General features: G+C 39.6%; 1 protein-coding gene across 2 annotated transcripts in view; it reads right to left on the bottom strand.

Annotated features, from left to right (window-relative positions):
• Positions 1 to 20,024, bottom strand: part of LOC103133989 (Down syndrome cell adhesion molecule-like protein 1 homolog) — a 72,277-nt gene that overhangs the window by 50,002 nt on the left and 2,251 nt on the right. For both annotated transcript variants that reach the window (XM_016668379.1, XM_007546022.2), the window contains exons 2-3: positions 10,037 to 10,357; positions 3,817 to 3,963 (exon numbers count right to left, since the gene is read on the bottom strand). In XM_016668379.1, coding sequence (XP_016523865.1) covers positions 3,817 to 3,963; positions 10,037 to 10,357 — 468 coding nt within the window. The remainder of the gene's footprint in view (positions 1 to 3,816; positions 3,964 to 10,036; positions 10,358 to 20,024) is intronic.

Raw genomic sequence — 20,024 nt, 5'->3', positions numbered from 1 at the left:
CATACACACACACACACGCACACACACACACACACACACACACTCACAAACACACACACACACAATGCACCAGATGGGTAACGTGTGTGTTTGACAAAACGGAACCTGTTGGGGTTCAAAGGGCAAGCGGCTGTGTTGTGTTATGTCATCAACTCCACCTTCCGACCGGTATGTTGGTGCTAATGATCAGTGTCCGCATGTAATGACACCACTGTAAAAAAAAAAAAAGAGAAAGACGTGCAGGTATGGAGAGAAAATGAGGTGGGGAATTTGCATTTTTAATTCAGTAGAAGCAGGGCTGCCTAGGCATTTGCTTGTCGTTATGTTGTGTCCAGATGGTGGGAAATTTCAGAGGAGAGCTAGAGGAATGAACTGCGCCTGAGGTCAGTCGTAGCACCAATCTTCCTCTGAAGGCCACGGTTCTCTAAGATTTCAAGACCCCAACTCAATCAAATCGAATTTAAACAATCACTGGAGAAAAATCAGTAAGTAATGTAGAAACCATCTTGTAGCCCCTCTTGACGACTGCAATTACAATAAAACTCAGGGTTTTTATAAATCAGAACCAGCATGCATGATGAAACTGGGCAGGAAAGTCTGCAACTTCCTGAACAACAGTTGTTTTTGCTACACAATCACAAAACTGGAGGTGTGCCCCAAAATTTCCAGCTAGACATTTCCAGGAAGACATTCGCCAAAAGTCATCGAGCCAGGACTCAAATGTATGATGGCTGAATCAGGGAGTCAAGTCTGTGTCGCACGCTCTAGCTAGTGAAGGTAAAGCCTGCATTGTCTACATAATATGCATGGGAACTATATAAGTTTTACCATGCTAATCATGCTAATCGCTGGGATTATATGCAAAAGGCAGTCTAAAATTTCAACTCTAGTCATTACAGCAACTTTTCTGTCTCACACATCTCTGATTCTAATACAAATGGTTAAGACTAGAAAAACTTATGAGAACATTGTTGCTAAAGTGAAACTGGAAATTATTAAAACTGGTTTGATCAGGTCAGAGCTGGGCAATTGTCCACAGATCTCTGATTGGTAGATTTCTACGCAGTAATCATGTAGATAATATAATATCCAGTGTTACTTAAGGGTGTGCAGTGGACACCAGGAGTTCGCTGGGGTTAGGACCACATCCACCAAAATACTCAAATACTTGAGATCCCCTCTGAAAATGCTTATATCTACCTATTTTAATAGTTCAAACATCAAGTACTGTAACATGTTTTAATAAACACAGTGGAAAACCGTGTTAGACGTTAGCTTCTTGAACTGAAGCTATCGTCTACAGTCTTCTTTATCTCCATTCTTCGAGGTGCAGCCAATGAGCTCCTGGGAAAATCAATTGGATTGACTGGTTTGCAAACGCCAGGCAATATTACGTCCAGTAAAATTGGACCTATAGGTAGTTCAGCAGTTCCCAAACTGCATTTTCCTTGAATGTTTTAGAAAAAGACATCTGTGAATCTGTGAATACTGAACTGTAATCAGTGGAGATTCACTGTTTGTGGCTTAGATGTTAATAAGGTATGAACTGAGGCTCAGTTTTGAGAAATGCATATTCTTAACATCCTTATATGCAACAGCATTTTCTAAGATGAAGATCACTAAGAAGGTCAAAACGAGTCCATATGAATTATGAACATATACTCATCATGTTGCGCTGGTGTTTTATGTGCGAGACGACAGGCAGGTTAGACAAGCCCCATCACCATCGTTTTAAAAATATTTATTCATTTTATTGCTCCAATAAAACTCTCATCGTTCATGAAATCAATTTTATTTCACGGTCCAAGAGCAAAGTTAGAAAGTTTTCTCATTAAATACGAAAAAGGCAAGTTATTAAATGAATGACCCAAGTGTGTGCAGAGACAAAGCAGACGTGTTCACCTTTACACAGTGGATTTACTCTCTGAGGATCAGCTGTAACACCTTCTGCTATGTTTCTTAAGACCAGCTGACAGGACTGTGGCAGGCAGTCAACCGCTCACACGCACACACATGCACACGCACACACACACACACACACACACACAGACAGACAGCTTTTAGTCACAAAATCAATTTTAATTTTCACATCTTCATTAGATCTATCCAGAGAGACCCTCACTGGAGAAGCAGACCATGATGAAGCACAAAGACAGTTTGGTGATGGTTAACACTGAAGCATGAGATCAGCATCAATAATGTTTCCCAAATATTTGCCTGTATGTACTTCCATATGTTTCCATGTGATGCTCTGACTCAGATTCACTGGAATATGCTACGCTTCTGACAGCCGAAGACAAACGTAAGCCGAGCTCAGTGCGCAACTCGTCTCGTTCTGCATCTGATTCTCACACTCACTGCTCATCAACTGACCTATATACCCCTAATTACACACAGCAGCCTCACAAACCCGTACACAGAAACCGTAAATATACACTCAGAAATGACACATCCAAATTAGATCATCTACCGTACCTAGAAAAATGTTTTGTTCTTTCCGTAGTTTTGTACATAGCACTCTACTGAATATAATTTTGCATTTATGACAAAAAAAAAGAACAATAATAACTCATTAGGCACATATTGAGCCATCTACACCATGTATAATGGTGCTGGCAACATCATGCTGTGAAGATGCTTCTCAGCAGCAAGCACTGCAAGGTCAGGATTGATTGAAAAATATTCCCAAGCGACTTGGGAGAACATTTACTTTCTAGCAAAACAAGGACCCAAAGGAAGGGTAACACAGAAGTGGTTCAAAGACAACGAGGTTAATGTTCTGAAGTGGCCAAATCAAAACCAGAATCTCAATCCTGTTGAAACTTTGTGTCTGGACTTGTAAAGAGCTGCTAACACCAATCAACAAGCAGCGAGACAGAAACTGAGCTGCTTTGTAAGGAAGAATGAAGGAAATTAACTCAATAGCATCTTCCACAATGTTTATCCTTTGTAAACATGAAAACAATTTAATAACCTCCTTTACTTTGTGCTTTGGATACCAAAAAGCTAAATCATCAGAAAAAAAATTAGAAATTGATGAAATGATAATGAGAATACAGTACAAATGCAACATGGTTATCAGTGTGTTTTTGCATACATATGAAGTAAAACACCATCTGCTTCAGGACCTAAGGCCATTCTTGCCCTACTACCCTCTTTGCGTCTCTCTTATTTGCCGCTAATTTCTGTCTTCTGCAAAGGGATCGCACAAATAAACCTTGCATTCTTCCCAAACATAAAACTTAAAATGCACAAAGTGCCGCACGTAACATCAAGCTCAACTTTTTTCTGTATCTTTCCCCGTCAGACGCACTCACACCCAAATGAGGTTAATGAAGATGAATGTGAGGGCACCAGTCCTATTGACATCCTGTGTCTCTAATTGTGGCCCTGTTCTTCAAGGACATGGTGGGAAGACAAGCAAGGAGTGGACAGAAATAGAAACGGTGGGACTTTTGGAAGAGAGTCTGTCTCTCGTTTTCTTTAGTGTCAAGCTCAATTAAGTGCAGGACTTGACATTAGCTGGAGAAAACTGAGTGTGATGAGGAAAGCGGTGAAAGGAGGGACAGAGAGAGGGAAATGTCAAGAAAAAAAAAAACAGGAGGAGGAGGACGAGGGCCACCAGATCAGTGATCCAGAACGGTAAGCAGACAGAAGACACACGTTAGGAGTTCGGTCAAGCAGAGCGCTGCATCCAACCCTCCTCCCACAAAATCAGAGACATAAAGGATAAAGACATTCCCACGTCCAGGAGATGCAAAGCAATCAAAATCTCCCAAAAAATAAAAAATTACAATCACCTACTTGATTTCCTACCTGGAACAATGGAAACAGTGTCTCTTTCCCAGGACACAACACTGACATACTCCTGCACGGCAGCAGGAATGAGGCACTTGAACACTGCTACGTTGCCCCGCATTGAGCGCTGGTCCGCCACCCGCACAGTGTAGGGTTCCCTGAAAACTGCAAACACACACACACACACAAAAATATCATCTAATAGAATTTTTAAAGCTTATTTTCATTACAGACAATAGAGGTGAAATAAAAGTCTAGAATAATTTAATATGTGCGTGGTCTTAAGACTGAATAGACATTGTCAACACATGAATGAAGAGTCCTGGGTGTATTTATTGGCACACCTGGTAAAAATGTACAACAGTCTCAAAATAAATTAATCTTTTACTGAAGGAACATAATCTGACAAAAAAAATATTTAGAAAAATCCACTCGTCAATGGGAGAACATGTATTCAGTTAAAATCTGATTGTTTTTAATAAAATGCCTGGTGAAATGGTGGGTGGAACCCTAAAACATACTACAGTGTGTTGCAGGGTTTTCATTTGTGTTTGTTTTGTTCATTTTTATTCAACAGCTTTTGTGTTCTGCTCTGTGTCCATTTGGATTTATTTCTCTTAGGTTGGTGTTTATCTTTTCTGTAGTTCCATTTTTGAAGCATACAAGGAATTTCTTTTTCTCAGATGGGACATCAGTATCAGAAACACCCGCGCAGACATGGGACCATTTCCAGAAATCTTTTCGTCCAAATGGAAACACTATTTAAGAGGTGCCTAACATGCGACGTGTGCATGAAGCCTCCACACGGGAAGCACAACAAGAATATAAAAACGCCAAACCACAAAGTGTGAGCGAAGTCTTTCATGTGGACAAACAACGAGTGGAGCTTCTTCTCCATGTCGCAATGTATTATGAAACTCATGAGCTACAGGACAAACATGTAATCTGCCTTTTGTTGCTATGCAAGATGCGCTTAGAGGTTGGGTTAATATGTTAGGGTTTTCTCAAAAATGGCATTTTTGTTTTCCACATGGCAGACATTTTCACTCTGTAAGCCATAAAGAAACAGAATTAGAGTTTCCTAAAGCGCCGTTTCCAGGTGGACCTGGGGCTCAAACATGTAAAAACCTTCCCATTTTATAGGAAAAAGCTTTTCCCTGTAGAAGGGCCCTTAGTTTAGCTCAGTTCCTGTCAATTAGTCTCCCCTCCTCACTTTTCCTTCTGCCACAGCTGCACCACTTCTCCAATGGATAGTTCTTCTGGTTTATTTGTCATTTTAACCCTTCCTGCATATTTAAACTCCTGGTTTTCATTTTTATATTATATTACACTCACACCAGTTTTATATTATGTTTCCTTCATGGCACCTTTGTAATTATTTATCATTTATAAAAACTCTTCACCTTTCTGCCTCTGGTTCTGCCTGGATTTGGGCCCAGTTACAAACCACATAACTGAAGTAGCTAAAGCAGTTTTTTAATTTAAACTTTATGTTCATCAGAGGTTTAGTGCACATCTGGGTAGCACTCTTTGACTTTCTGTTTCCCTTGAATATAAATGTCAATGAACACAGGCCCATTTCTTCTATCCCAGAACCAGTAAGCTGAATGTGGGTCCTGATTTTTCACACAGTGAGGACAACGGTAAGCGAAATAAAAAGTCACGAAGGCTCACTGTAGCTAACATGAGCATGTATGCTCACCAAGGGTCTCCAACAACCGTAAGATGTTATACACATATCAACAAGCTGTCCACGACTGATGCCAGAAAAAAGCTTTTCTGTCCAATCATTGCAAACATAAAAAATTAAAACTTCAGCAGGGACTGTCCTTTAGTCAGGTGAGACTAGAGGACACAGTCTCACAGGAGACTAAGTTGGAGTTTTTAAGCAACAAACACTTCAGATGGGTTTGGTGTGAAACAAAAGATGAATATGTGAAAATAGACTTTACCTCTACTGTTAAGTGTGGAGGAGAATCTGCAAAACGTTGGGCCTGTTTCTCTTCCAAAGGAAAAAAGAAAGTTAAAAATATGAAAAGTGGGTTGTTTTGGGGTCTTTTAGCATCCATCCAAAACAAAAACCAAAATCACGTCCCCTGACTCCGTCTGATACCTCAGCAGACGATACTGCTGTCTCTACAGGTTAACCCGGCTGCCCAACAGAAGAAACTCATTTCAACATTTTGATCCGTTTCTTTTGGTCATGAGTGTTATCTGGTGACAATAAGGGATGGAGAACAAGTAAATCAAGAGCTTTATCAGGTTTACCAATCACAAAATGTACCCACTTTCATGCCCAACTTTTAAAGCAGAAAAATATGATGAAAGGTTAACATAAGAGAGAATCTTGAGAGATTGATCAAATTATATTTTACAATGGGGAATCAACTGAATAAATGTAATGTAAATCTTTAATACATATTCCCCCCTTTTTATCCAGGAATACTTTTTAATAGGATAACAGAAATAACATTCAATTTCTTGTAGTCTTACTTCTCCTTTGAACATGTATGACTCAGGCCGCCATTAAACAACATAATCAAGGAAGTCATTTTCTAGCGCTGGCATGACATCAACACCATTTGTGCACAGAGCTTCACAAGGATAGAATGCACAGAGCTTCAAAAACCATTGGGGAGTTTGTTGGTGGTTTGGTTTTATGCAGGTTCAGGCAATATTTTACACTCTGTTGAATGAGCAGGAGCTCATTAGCAAAATGACATGAAAGCTAGGACGTATCTGAAGGTTGCTAAGAGACTGGTTCGGAATCCCTTGCCTGGTAACAGACACGGAGATAGCATGCAAACATTCCCCGTTGCAACAGGGGAAGAAGCCATGCGCAAAAATTTACATCTTCTTTAAATAGACAAAACCGGGCGCAGGAGATCAGCCTGGTTCTCGTTTTAATAAATATTTTCAAACTCATGTATTTCTAATTGAGTTTCAGGTATTATCGCCAGAAAGCAGTTGGCCAGTGATCCTTGTTTATAACCATTCATTGGCAGAGGAAGCGCAAAACTATCGGGAACCAAATAAAAATCTGCGTTGTGTCCGATTGTGACCTGATCGCCATCGGTGCCAGGGCTTGACGCAGGCCGCTGGCGGCAGGATGTTTGCTTCGCACTAATCCACCCCCCTCCCCCCCCCGCCCTCAGCTCTTGAGGCCGGGCTTTCTGGTCATGTGGGAACGAAGGCAGCAAACCGGCTGCCGCCTCGCTCAGGGTCCCGGCTCAAATCCCCCACTTGGCTCTTGTATTAGTATTAGAACGAATGAGTATTAGTTCATGCCTGTGTTGGGAGGCAGAATATGGAAACAGATGTTGATGGCAGCAGGGAAGGGGGAGGGACCAAAGTGGCCTGAATGAATGAGAGGAATAAGGTACGGAGCAGGACATTGGATGTGGTTTAAAGGTAATCCAGCTGTGTGTTTGAAGTATCTGTTAATTGGGCTCTTTGCTTGTATTCCTGGGCCAAAAGCCCCAAATGTACTTCTTCTTTGAAACTATGGATGAAATTTAGCTTATTTAAAGCAGCCTAACGCTATTGAATTAATGAAAAAAACAAAAAACATATCGGTTAAGTCTGTTAATAAAAGAAAATTACAGAAGCATTTTAATCTGGAACAAGATGAAGAAAGGAGACAAAAAATGGAGAAAAATAACTGAATGTAACGGCAACAGAGGGAACTTCGGGTCAAAATGTCCCAAATTAGACTGCTGCTGTGTCTGCTGATGTTTGATGATTGATCATCCATTCTAATGCACTATGGAAAAGATTTTTTCCCTGGCATTTGTGAAATAAATCAATATATGTTGTGCCAAAAAGACGACAGTGTTGCCAACTTTTTGGAGCACCCTTTTTTCAGGTTGAGGAGGGGTTATTAACAATATGTATCACCCAGGAAACACAGTAAGTTTACCTGAACAAAGACAGAGTGAAGGTAGAAGTTTGTGAATGCTAGATTATGATTGCTAAATTTTGTTAAATAGCTAAACCTTTATTTAGCAGGCAAAACACTATTTGCAATGTTAGCATGAAATGCTAAAACGATATGAAATGCAGCTTCCATTTGTAGCTTTTAGTCATGTATTTGTGTTCAATTTAATAGCAACAAGAAACATCTTCTGCTAAAGAGAAACCCTTCCCTTCACCGTCAAAGACACTAAACTGATCAATTAGCAATCTGTGTTCAATGTTACAGTTTGAGAAGCATGTTGCTATTTAGTTTACAGCAGTGGTTCCCAAACCTTTTCTTCTGCGCCCCCCAGTGGTTTCCAAACATTTTCTGGGCCCCCCCAATGGATTACAAATGGCTGTCTGGTTGAAACGACGTGTGTTACGGGGGGAGGGATTTTTAGAAACTCCCTGTCTTTAAGAACGGGTGGGAAGGGGGGGGAATCGACTTTCTTGGAGGCAAATTGAATCTACGTAGCTGAACATAGACAACAACATCGGTAGCCTACAGGCTACTTGTTAAGCTTAAGGTGATGCATTGATATTAGCTAGTCATCTTTTAGCTAACATTACCTGCATCCAGCAGCTTTACTCAACTCAGTCGGTTAGTTTGGGGGAAAAACTGTGAAAAGTTCTTTGCGTTTTGCTGGTTTGCTGCCGTGATTCTAACACACACCTGCGTAGCTCTGCACAGTAGCAGCAGCAGGTCTCCTTCACTGCCGCACAGGTGTAAACCCAGCGCGAGAGTTGTAGCACTCATGTTGCGTTTAAAGGCGGCTCGGAAATACAGGTTACCACATGCTGACAACTGATTAAACGGTTTTAACTGCTGATTAAAGTGACAGAGGACACAGATATGGGAAGTGTGGAAGCCCCTATTGTATCAAATTAACAGAGGAATAACAGAGAGTTGGCCATTCTACGGTAAAAACCCAGCGCATACAGCGTTCATGTTTTGTTTTTTTTCATCCAGATGGCTTCCCGCTCCCCCCCCTGCAATGGCACGGCGCCCCCCATAGGGGGCGCGCACCACAGTTTGGGAACCTCTGGTTTACAGCATGGCCTGGTTACTATGGTAAACAGAGATATTAAAAAGTTACAACTTATTAGTAAGTTTTTAATTTAGGGGGTAAAATTTAAAACTATAACAAAGTCCAAACCCCAACCAAGTCACTGTTTCTGAATAGCAGAGGGTCCAGATCCTCTGTACGACTCAAAATGTAAAACATGTCAAAATGGCTGAAACCGTACATCTTTGACCCTGAAGCAGAAGAAGTGGAGCCTCCTGTACATCCAACAAAGATGCGACGATCAATAATTCAGATTTTGTATACAAAATGTTGTATACAAGATACATTTTTAGCATAACAAAGAGAAACCTTTCCTTTAAAGCACAGGTTTCCATTCTTGTTTTCATGTAGATGCTTTATATGTTGGAAAGAGACGTCTAAGTTTTAAAGGAGAAAGTCTTTATCTTTCACTTTTCAGCCATCAAATACACAATACAAAAGTGAAAATTTATTTCATTTTTAATCATTAAGCAGCATTGAAAGACAGTCCATGCAAATGGCAAAATATATGCATTGCAAGCAGAGATTTAATGTATGGCAGATGAAAGACGTTAGCCAATCCAATATTGCATCCAAGCATTTCTTTGTGATTGCTGAAGTGCACACGTTACTGTGCACAGCTGCGATTTAAAATATTGTGCATCTCTAATGCAATCCATAAAGATTAAATGTTTCAAACATGGAAGATTCGGTTAGGAGCCACAGAGTCCACTTTTACTGTAAATATGTTAAAGCTACAGTATGGCAATAATTACCATGATAAGGCAGTATGTTTTTTTTTTGTTTTTAAAGTATTAAAAACAACCACTTTATGAAATCTTGCATTTGCTTTAAAAATGTCCTTAGCCTGTTTTGTTCTGACCTTTTCTCAAGTGACTGGAGTTTCTTCCTCGTTTCTTTTGAGATGGAAATATTTAAACACTTCATCTGCTGAATGAGACTCATTCAGCAGATGGAGGAGCTCAGTGGCCGATGTTGGAGCGTTTCATCACTCGCTCTGTCTAATAGGTGCGAGTAAAGGCCGAAGCCTGATGTGGTGAGTGATGCAGATGTTCTCTCTGCAGACTCTGTTCTAGGTCAATCTGTGTTCAGGTCAAGGGCTATTTTAGGGCAGGTGATTCAGTGTGGGCTGGGTTTTTTTTTGTTTTTTTTGCAGCTGTCAATCACATCTGCTCTATTTTCTGCTTAAATCAGTGTCTGTCGCTGGTACTCACCAGCTTTGATGCGGATGTTCGGGCTGCGGATCTTGCCCGCCTGGTTCTCGGCGGTGCAAAAGTAGTCGTTGTCGTGGATGTAGCTGTTGTACGCGGAGGGCGAGAACGGGTACAGCTGGAGGGTGCCGTTGGCGTGCACATGGCGGATGTGGGGCACGTCGTAGATGTCGTCGCCAGTGGCCAGGTACCAGCGCAGTATGGCGCTGGGGGTGCCCCCTGCAGGACAGGGCAGGGACACCCCCACTGAGCTGGAGTAGGTTACCCTCTGCAGGGAGGCATTTACAAAGTACAGCCTGGTAGAGCCCACATCCTCACTGTGTACTGCAGAGGCAAACAGATGAAGCGTTAGCACTTATATGTCAGATGTGGTGGAAACACCAAAACAAAAGAAAAACGTCGCAGTAGGCATGGGCCAGTTGCCATTATCTATGCATACCAATGTGTTAAAAAGGTAAGATTAGAATAACGCTACAATTTCAAACACTGCGCAGTATTTTGAGGATCTTCCCCTCATAGATCATTCAACATTTTGTTGTGTGTTTTCCTAAAAACCTGTGTTCTTCTTTTGGCACGTTTTGGTACCACTGACCACCATTCAACCTGAATTTATTGAAAGCGTCACTGCTCCATTTTGATCTTCAGTCTTAGCCATTTTTCTACATTTCATACATCACTATCAACTAAACAGTGTGAAACCCATTAAAAAACAAAAAGTATGTATTGCTTTATTTGAATTATTAAAGATTTTTGTTAATTATTATTAAAAGCAGTAAAATCATGTCATATATCTTTACTTTAACTATTATATTTACTCCAGGTTATCCCACATTGTAATGGCTCTTGCCCACATCATAAACAACAGAAACAAGTTTAAAAGGGTGGGAACGTCCTTCAGACGTGTTGCAAAATAATCAAAATAAATGTATGTCAAATGTCCAGCTGCAAACATCAGTCATGTGACTCAAAAAGCCAGGGATTTGGGCTAAAGCTTGTGATGGTTTAGGTGGATGGGACCGGGTGGGGGGAGGAAGAGGAGGAGGAGGAGGAGTCCGTTACCTCCATACAGTTTGTGTGCAGCTACACAAAGACAGAGACACGGGGAGGGAGGGAACTCGCTGATAGGTTATGTGATTGGAATTTCTATGCCAGACGCAGAGATTTAAGTCTGTTTAATCTCCTTACATATTTACACAAAAACACACACACAAATACACACACGTAGCCATGTTATTCATAGGCCGTCAGATTAAACACACACACCTCCAACAGAGAAAAGGAGAGTTAAAAGAGGAGAAATTCAGGGGGATCGGGAGGGTAGGAGGAGACGCACCAGGTTTGGGAGTTATTAAGAGAGGAGTTAATGACGGGGGGGGGCACTTCTGATGGACAGATGTGGTATTTAACCACTGCTGACTCTAATTTACCACGTTATCTCATATACACCCACTGACCAAATGGTTCCCCCCTTCAGTCCAGGACAGATTTTATTAGAGGTCCTCAAAGACACCAAAAGATGTAACGTTTGGGTTACCAGCTGCATAAAATCACTGTATTTTTTTCTCTCTACATTAACATTTTATTACAAACTTACAAAATCGACTGGTGATCGAAAAAAAAAATACATTTGCTTCTTTTATTTTGTTGTTGTTGTTGTTGCTTCTTTTATATATACATATATATATTACCACTCTGCTTAATAGTTGTTCAGCTTTAGGAAACACTGAGCACAATCACTTGTTGCAAGTGTAACATTCAACAAGCAGAGATATTTTGCAAAGATTTCACCAAAAAGTAAAATTTATTTTGGAAAATATCTTTTTGAGACCGAATAGCTGTGAAAAGTAAGGCTCACTTCATAGGATAAAACAAAAAAACTTTTAAAAATTTGACATTTTGGAAATGTGTAGACAGCTACATGTGGATATGTGGATGATTATATTTATTTTAATGTTAACGTTTCCCTCATGTGGCACAGTATGCTGTGCAGTGAGGGGAGCGAAAGGTGTGGAGGTTTTGACTCACAAAAGGGGAATAATAGAACATGTAATAAATATCTCAGACATTGCCAAAGGCTTTTACAAAGAGGACGGTTTTATAGAGAGATTTGAAGGCAGTTAGAGATTTAGTGCGCCCAGTTTCAGTGGGCAGGGAGTTCGATGAACTGGGGGTGGGGTTTGAGAGGAAAACGCTTTATTTCTCGTTATAACAAACGTTGACCTGGAGGTAGTTGGCAAGACACAAACCATGGATCTCCATGGTCAGGAGGGCGGAAAAAGGTCAATAAGTCAGAGATGTTTTTAGGGACATTTGGGTTAAAGTGCTGTTTTCTTTATTCATCTGGGGAAAAAACATTTTTGGCCACTGAGAGACTGAGCAAGGAATATTTAAAGCATTGGACTTGAACTGATTTTGACACTATCAAGACCAGAAACATTTTTGACTTGAGATTAGAATAAAATATTATTTTCAAACTCCTGTCAGCCTGGACAATATTATTTGAGAGACAGTAACGATAGCTAGCTATCAAATCTTTAAATTTACTGAAATTTTATGCCATGCAAAATTTAAAGCAACGAGATAAACTTTTTTATAACATCAGTCAAGTTTACTTTAGATATGATGTGTCACTACAGATGAATTGGCAGAATTGTGCTTTTTATCTTTTTCTTATAAGAAATTAATGCAAAAAATATCCAATCAAACATGGAAACTTTGTTGTTCTAAATTGTTAATATCAATATTATGTTACAGAATCAAAGAGAAAGGCAGCCATCTTATCCATCCGATGAGGTTTATCAATAATTGTAGCTTCTTTTAGAAGACGGGGGGGATTCCTGGTTAAAGATTGATAAATCTGGGCAACATGTTACAGATGGTATATGAAAATATGTCTGGCAGTCCAGCAGTGGGCTGCAAAAACCAGGTCAGACTCCCTCCCCTCCGCAGATTACTGATAATAGCCCCTGAGCATAAAGCCCATATTAAAGATTGCAATATCTATAATCTCCCAAAGGGGGGACAGCAGTAAAGTAGGGAAGTGAGGGGTTGCCCTATAAGCTTCGGGGGAGGGGGTTGTGGGCAGCGAAAGACCCTCTCATACAGTAGATTATATGGCCTGGAGGCATGGGCATTTGGGGGGCTGCAGAGCGCTGGGACTGATGGTGCGGGAAGTGGATCAGAAAGAACTCCCACTACTCAAAACCATGTCAAAGCTGTGTCAAAACCATGTAAAATGCACACACACACACGCACGCACGCACACACACACACACAGATTAAAAAAAATAATTAAAAAAACCCTTCATATACGGCCTGTCCTCAGCCATATTGGGACAAGGCAAAGTGGCTTTCAATGGCTCAGAAACTCCACCAAGCAACTACAAACCATCAACCTAAACATTTTAAGTAGAAACTCTGTTAGTGCAGATCATTTAGAGAAAAACATGTCTCTTTATGATGTGAACCAAAACATACCGCTTCCTTCTTAGGCACCATCTGACAACCTGATGTCTGAACAAACACCATGTCTGTCTGTCTGTCTGCCTGTCTGTCTGTCTGTCTACATGTCTACCTATCTAAGTCAATAACTCAATGAAGTCAGCTGGCTAGATGGAAAAACTTGTATCTGACAATCTTTACAGAAGCCAGTTAAGAGACATGCTGGCTAATAAAGTGTGAGAAATTCCATTTATTGGTCAGTGTTCAAAAAATCTTACATTTTTTAACGCCTCCTGTGCAAAATGTTGCAATATATATGCTGACAGACTTAAGGGATAATGAAAACACACGTGGTTTCTAGACCTTCACACAAGCAACTACAAAACACAGCTACCAGTTACAAGATTCTTAATATTTAATTTCCCATATCTCCTATATTAGATGCAATGTAATATAAAAGTAGGTATTTTCTAATTAAGCTAAACTATAACTTATTAAATATTTACAAATAGAGAAACTAACTACATAACTTTGATAAGATGATCCCCCTGCAAACAATATAAGTGGCAGGGGAAAAGCAACAACAAAACAAGGAAGAAAAATGTTTTTCAAAATTACTCTTCAACATGTCAAAAAATAAAAACTACAATTTCAAAAGATACATTTTTAGAGTATTTAAAGATTTTATACAACAGATTTATGCTTCACAGCCACCAGGAGATATTTGTTAGAAAAACTGGTACAAAAATTTGTTAAATATATGTTAGATATGCATGAGAAAAAAAAAGAGTATAGACAATGTATTTAAAAAGGAAGTTAAAGGACAAACAAAAGCTACTTAAGATACGACCATTTAGTCTGCAGCAGAGCAAAAGAGATCAAAACTTTGAGCATATGGCACAAAATCTGGACAGAATACAGAAAAGGTTTTTTATTATTATTAGAAGTCTTAATCAGAATTGGCCAAAAAAAAAAAAAAGATCATGTTGCTGAAAGCAGATAAAAAATGCGACGAAATTAAAAAAAAAAAAAAAAACTCCAGACGTTGCAGATATTTAATAACTTTTTAGGCTTTCAGCTTGATAGTTGGAGGAAAAACAACCGATATGACACTCACTGGTTTAGTTATATTTTTCCCCTTTATTATTGTCCTGTCCTGAAAAGGTTGCAGAACTACATATTCTGACATTTCTTCCTGGACATGGTCCTACTGATTTCATATATATAACTATATGTTGCATGACAACATTCCTTAAGACTGGCACTGAATTGCAAACAACTGATTGACAGACAAGAGAGCTGGATTTTTTTCCCCTCTACGATAAAATATTTTTCACACTTTGTTTACTACTCTTTTCTTAGAAAATAATCTTGAATACTTTCCTAATCGATCCTATCTTTTACTATGTTGCCGAACTTCTGTTTAGCTCCTAAATAACACACTTACACTTTAAAATGTTCTTTAAAGCTCATCACACAGAGACTGTAGTATTTAACCTTTCTGGTTTCAATTTTGAAGCAACATTATAAGAATCACAGAAAGAGACCAAGTATAACTGCAATGAGTTACTTTGTGGCAATGTCTAAACTCTAAAGAAATGAGAAATAAACGTAACACCAGTATTAATCCTTACGACACTATTGATTGTCAGCACATTGTAAAGCAAAGGCTAATTTTAATTGACCTATTTCTACAACATGGATCTCTGTGGAGCAAAGAGATGGGTGGAAGACGAGCTCCACCCATTCCCCACTGGGACAAAGATTTTAACACTAAAAACAGCCTGCCTGAAAACTGTCACGTTACATTATCTTGAAATTATCATAAGGAGTAAAAACTGAGAGATAAATTTAGATCACAACACACAAATTGTTATATTTTGACAAAAAGGGGACAGCTTTTTTTTGCAGATAGAGAGCAACTGTAAGCGACGCGTCACAGATCCAGCCCACCAGGTGTGGTCAAAGGCTCGGTGCTGCGTTCGTGCCAGGACGGCAGAGTTTCCACTCCATTTAAAACCAGCAGATCAAACGCCAACAACCACCTGTGCCAACCAGTATGGTGGCTTACGCTGCCAAGAAAACAAACCGTAACCACTGCGCCAGTGATAGAAAAATATAGGAACATAAATATATTGCATGTTTTTAATGATGTTTAACACGTTAAGAAATTCATTTTTCTTTTTTTTTTAAAAATCAGCTAAAAATTATTGATGCTTAACCTTGTTTCTAATAGTTTGTTTAGAAAGTAGCTTCCTCAGAATTAATTGCATCCCTCACCATAACTAATTTAAACTGCCTAGCTGACTTTTTCTGGCTGTACCATACAAACATCCAAAATCCCAACACTTCTTCCTAAAAAAAAAATTAAGATGAATCGCTGAATATTTCTTGTTTAGAGCCAGATTAATCTGCAGCATATGACCTATGAAATAAGCCGGTGTAAACAGCAATGCAATAAATATTTGAGGGATGGTAAGAAGTACCTGGAGGAATTGTTGCTGATTTTCTGCTGAGCCAGCACTAATGCTGCAGTTTTCATTTTACAGGTTTCACTGGTGACAACTGCATCCAGTGGCCCACCAATTACTGGTTATCCTAAGCGAATCAATCCCTTGCACTCCTGAATGTTGAGAAACCAGACTACCAAGCACACCGAGTACACAGCAAGGTAATAAGCTATTGAACTATCAGGGGTCAAAAAGTGCATTTCTGATTTTCTCTAAAAGGAAGACTTGGTTCATTAAAAAATAAACAATTAAGTGCCGTTTCCTCTGAGCAGCTTATGGCGTAGAATAGAACCACAACTTTTGGATTGTTTTTACAGACAGATTTATAGTTGGAGGAAATGCATTCCTGTTTTGCTAGCTGGTTAATAATTGAAAAGTGAAAAAGAGAAATACAGAATCTTTTGGCCAACACCACGTCACCTCAAAGTAGTTCTGATGTTGCAGCATGAAGGGAATCAGAAGGAATACGAAACGGGATGGCGGAGTTAGAGACTATATTCTAACAATTTGTGATTCCTAACAGTTAGCCAGCAGCTGTTAGCTAATGTTGAAATCTAAGAGGTGATGCCTGAGAAACTGGAAGGCTGTTTTACTGTGCTTAAAAAAATGGACGCAATTGGACACTTCTGGTTCAAAATATGAAATATGCAGAATAGTCACGCATGGACCTGGTATTTATACAGAGATATTAGCTTTATTTCTTCTTCACTTTGCACAGAAATGAATAATTTTGACAACTCTTGTAGCATTAAAATCAATTTAAAATTAGACAAAAATGAAACATGCGAATTGGTCAAACATTGATTTGAATAATCCGTGTTGTCTATTGAGTCCTTAAAAGAAAGTTTCCAATCTATAAAATCTTGTATTTTTGTCAGCGAAAACATTTTCTTCTCAACAAAATCATGACAATCTTCTTGACTTGCTCACCTGAATTCATTATTGTGTATTAAAAGTTGGAAGGTGAAGTAAGCAGCATGACTTTCAAACACAGGAATTTAAGTCCAGGTGTTAGTGTTTCAAAGTGCAAAAACTTCCCTTCATAAAATCTACATTTCACTTGCAAATTCCTTGAAGCTTTGGTTCTTGCTTTATCACAGTTTTTCACTTTTCAAAGTATTTGGTTGACATTAATGAAAGATTCTCAAAATGCAACAATCACACTAAAATATCTCTCTCAGGAAAATGTCAAAAACGTATTCAATGCTTAAACCGCACTCTCTGATCATGCAGTTTTGAAAGTTGAAAACAATGAATAGTTGCTTCAAAGTCATGTTGAACATGACTAGAAGGTGTGCCACATCAAAGTCCTGCTTTACATTACAAACAGGCAAAGATGTCTGATTGTTTTTCCTGCTAAAATCAGATCACAAGATCTTTGAAAATTTTAATTTTTCACAAAATTATCACCTACCAAAATATTGGGAGATTGCTTTTTCTAAGGATGTGTATTCCAAACTGGTTCTGAGGATTTAATACACGTGCAAACACAATTAAGCAGAACTGTTGTTGCCCACCCTTTGCCGCTCATGGACAGCTGATAGGCTGGTAGCAGTACTGACGGTGCTGCATGGTTTTGGAGAGGGTGTTGTTGCAGCTCTCCTTCACCCTGGAGGCTTCATCAGCCTCGTTCAGACACAGCTCCGGGGAGAAAAGCAGCCCTTACAGGGAAGGTGTTGGAGGCGCTGATGGCACCGCTGGAGCTGCAGCTTAGGCTGTCAGAGTCGCGGGAACTATTTTACACGCCCTGCCAGTGAGCCATGCATGAATATGTATGCCGGAGAAGCAGAAGTCATAACCTATGCAAGGTTTCATCATGCATAATGCAGCTGATCTACGCCTCTCCAGGATGTGAACGCACACAAGCGCGTGTGCACGCACACACACACACACACAAACACGCAAAGTTCAAAGCTGTATTGTTTTGGAGGGGGGGCTAAACAAACTCCAAAACCCCCAAATGTTTCAAATTCACACATTTTTACAATTCCACATGCCCCTGTGCCCAACCCAAGACAAAAACACATCCTCATGCTGCCCTCCTCTGCTCTCCTCGTTCCCTCTCGCAAATCTCAACCCAACAATAATTTCCAACACATTTTGGGTTTTATCTTATATACCAGTGGCCAGCTTTAGCAGACCTGCAGAAACGTGTCAAAATTAGCTGAAAGAACTGTTAGAAAAGCGCTCTCTTCTTTCCCTTAGCTCTATCTAGAAACAGCTTTGGGTGTTTTTTTTTTTCTTTCAAAGTAGTTCTACTTCTCTCTTTTTTTTTGCTTGCCACCTGGCTGTCACTCATCCATCAGGTGTTTGTGGGACAGAAAGTTGTGTTTTGATTTGGGTGGCAACAGGAAAAGCAACTATGTGTGGAAACATAAACCGGCACAGGAGACACTGAGATGCGATGCATTGAGAGAAGGGGTGCAAATTGAATATCGGTGGAAATATGGCGGGGGGTGTAGAGAGGTGTAAACTTATAGATAATCCTCGGGGGTCTGACTTAAGTAGGGTGGAGAAGTCAGGAGGAAGATTGCTGAAGTTGGATCTAATCAATGGATGGGGTTTTGCTGTTCCCCACCCTTGTCCCCAGCAATCTGTTCCCCCAAACCCGTTGCACCCACCGACGCCTCCGCCCCCCCCGGACCGTGCTGTGTCAGTAAAAAAAAAAAAAAAAAAAAAAGTGTGCTACTTCAGCAGTCCTCTGGGACCTGCTACCCCCTCACTTCAAAGAAGCTAGTTTCTCTCTTAATGTGAATATCAAATCTGTGGATCACAAGTCCCAGCACAGTCTGCATAAACTGCCCCTCCCCCCAGCCTTTAATTCTGCCTAGTGATGAGGGAAAGAGAGGGAGGGGAGTTATTGCGAGAGGAAGCGACTGAGCAAGAGAGGGAGGGAGGGAGAGATGGAGAGAGAGATGGAGATAGAGGGAGATCCAACGAAAAAAAAACAAAAAAAAAACTACTTGCTTCAGAGATTTGACATTTGCCGAACACTCCCTCCTTCGGAAAAATGTGCAACGCTGGCATCCAATGAAACTCAGAGGAGGTCTGGCTCAATTTAGCAACACTGTGTTGATACACAGAGTTCTTACTGGGGAAAATTTTGCACTTCACTTTTGATGTCGGGCAAGGATGTTGTTTATTTTGTTTATTTTACTGTCCTCTATTGGTAAGTCCTTTCAGACAAAATATGAGATAAATTCAGTCAAACTGGGGAAAAGCTGTGCTGTCCCCTGGGGCTTTTCCAGATAGCAGCTTTTTATTATTCTTCATGAATGAAAGAAAACGTAACAGTGAAAAGCAAATTATTAAAATCAAAAAATATTATTTGAATCAGGTTTACAGTGGATTCATTTCTTCAGAGAGAGAAAAAATTAACTATATGAATCACATTTTTAAAAAAAAGGTCAATTACAGATAAATTAACTCAAAGAGTGCTATTTTTAATGCCTTCCTCCATGTTCTAAAGAGTCAAATTAAGTAATGTGAGGTTTTCTGGTAAAAAAAAAAGAGAAGTAGAGGCCTGCTTGAGAAATTACAAGCACAATGTTGCCTATAATTGAATGCTGCATATTACTCAAGTTGCAAAGGAAAGGGAATTGGCCAAGGAGGAGAAGGAAGGGGGGTCAGTGGTGTGAAGGAGCATGGTTCCCCCTGCTGCTGTCACACCTCTCATTAAACACCTCTAATTTTAAAAAAAAATCACATCAAACCATTGTAATTTTGCACAAATAAATTACCATTTCAGTTGAATTTATTTTTATTTGCTTGAGATTATGGGGCTGTTTATTAGAATGTGAATTTAATTTTACTTATTGCTAATTAATCCACATTTGCAGTAAAGACAGCCTGTAAATTTTAAAGAGAAAACTGTACATCTTATTTTCAGGTACACCTAAAAATGTTGCTCTTATAACAGAATACTCTTGAAGAACAAGTAATGACTTTGCAACGGAGATTTTCTTTTTTTTTTTAACAAAAAACCCCCCATTTCTTAATTTGGCCCTTTTACAAAAGGGGGAAAGCATTAAAAAAAAACA

Source organism: Poecilia formosa, unplaced genomic scaffold (assembly GCF_000485575.1).
Source record: "Poecilia formosa unplaced genomic scaffold, Poecilia_formosa-5.1.2 Scaffold14, whole genome shotgun sequence".
In the NCBI taxonomy this organism is placed as follows: Eukaryota; Metazoa; Chordata; class Actinopteri; order Cyprinodontiformes; family Poeciliidae; genus Poecilia; species Poecilia formosa.
This window is presented reverse-complemented; position numbering and strand designations above follow the sequence as displayed.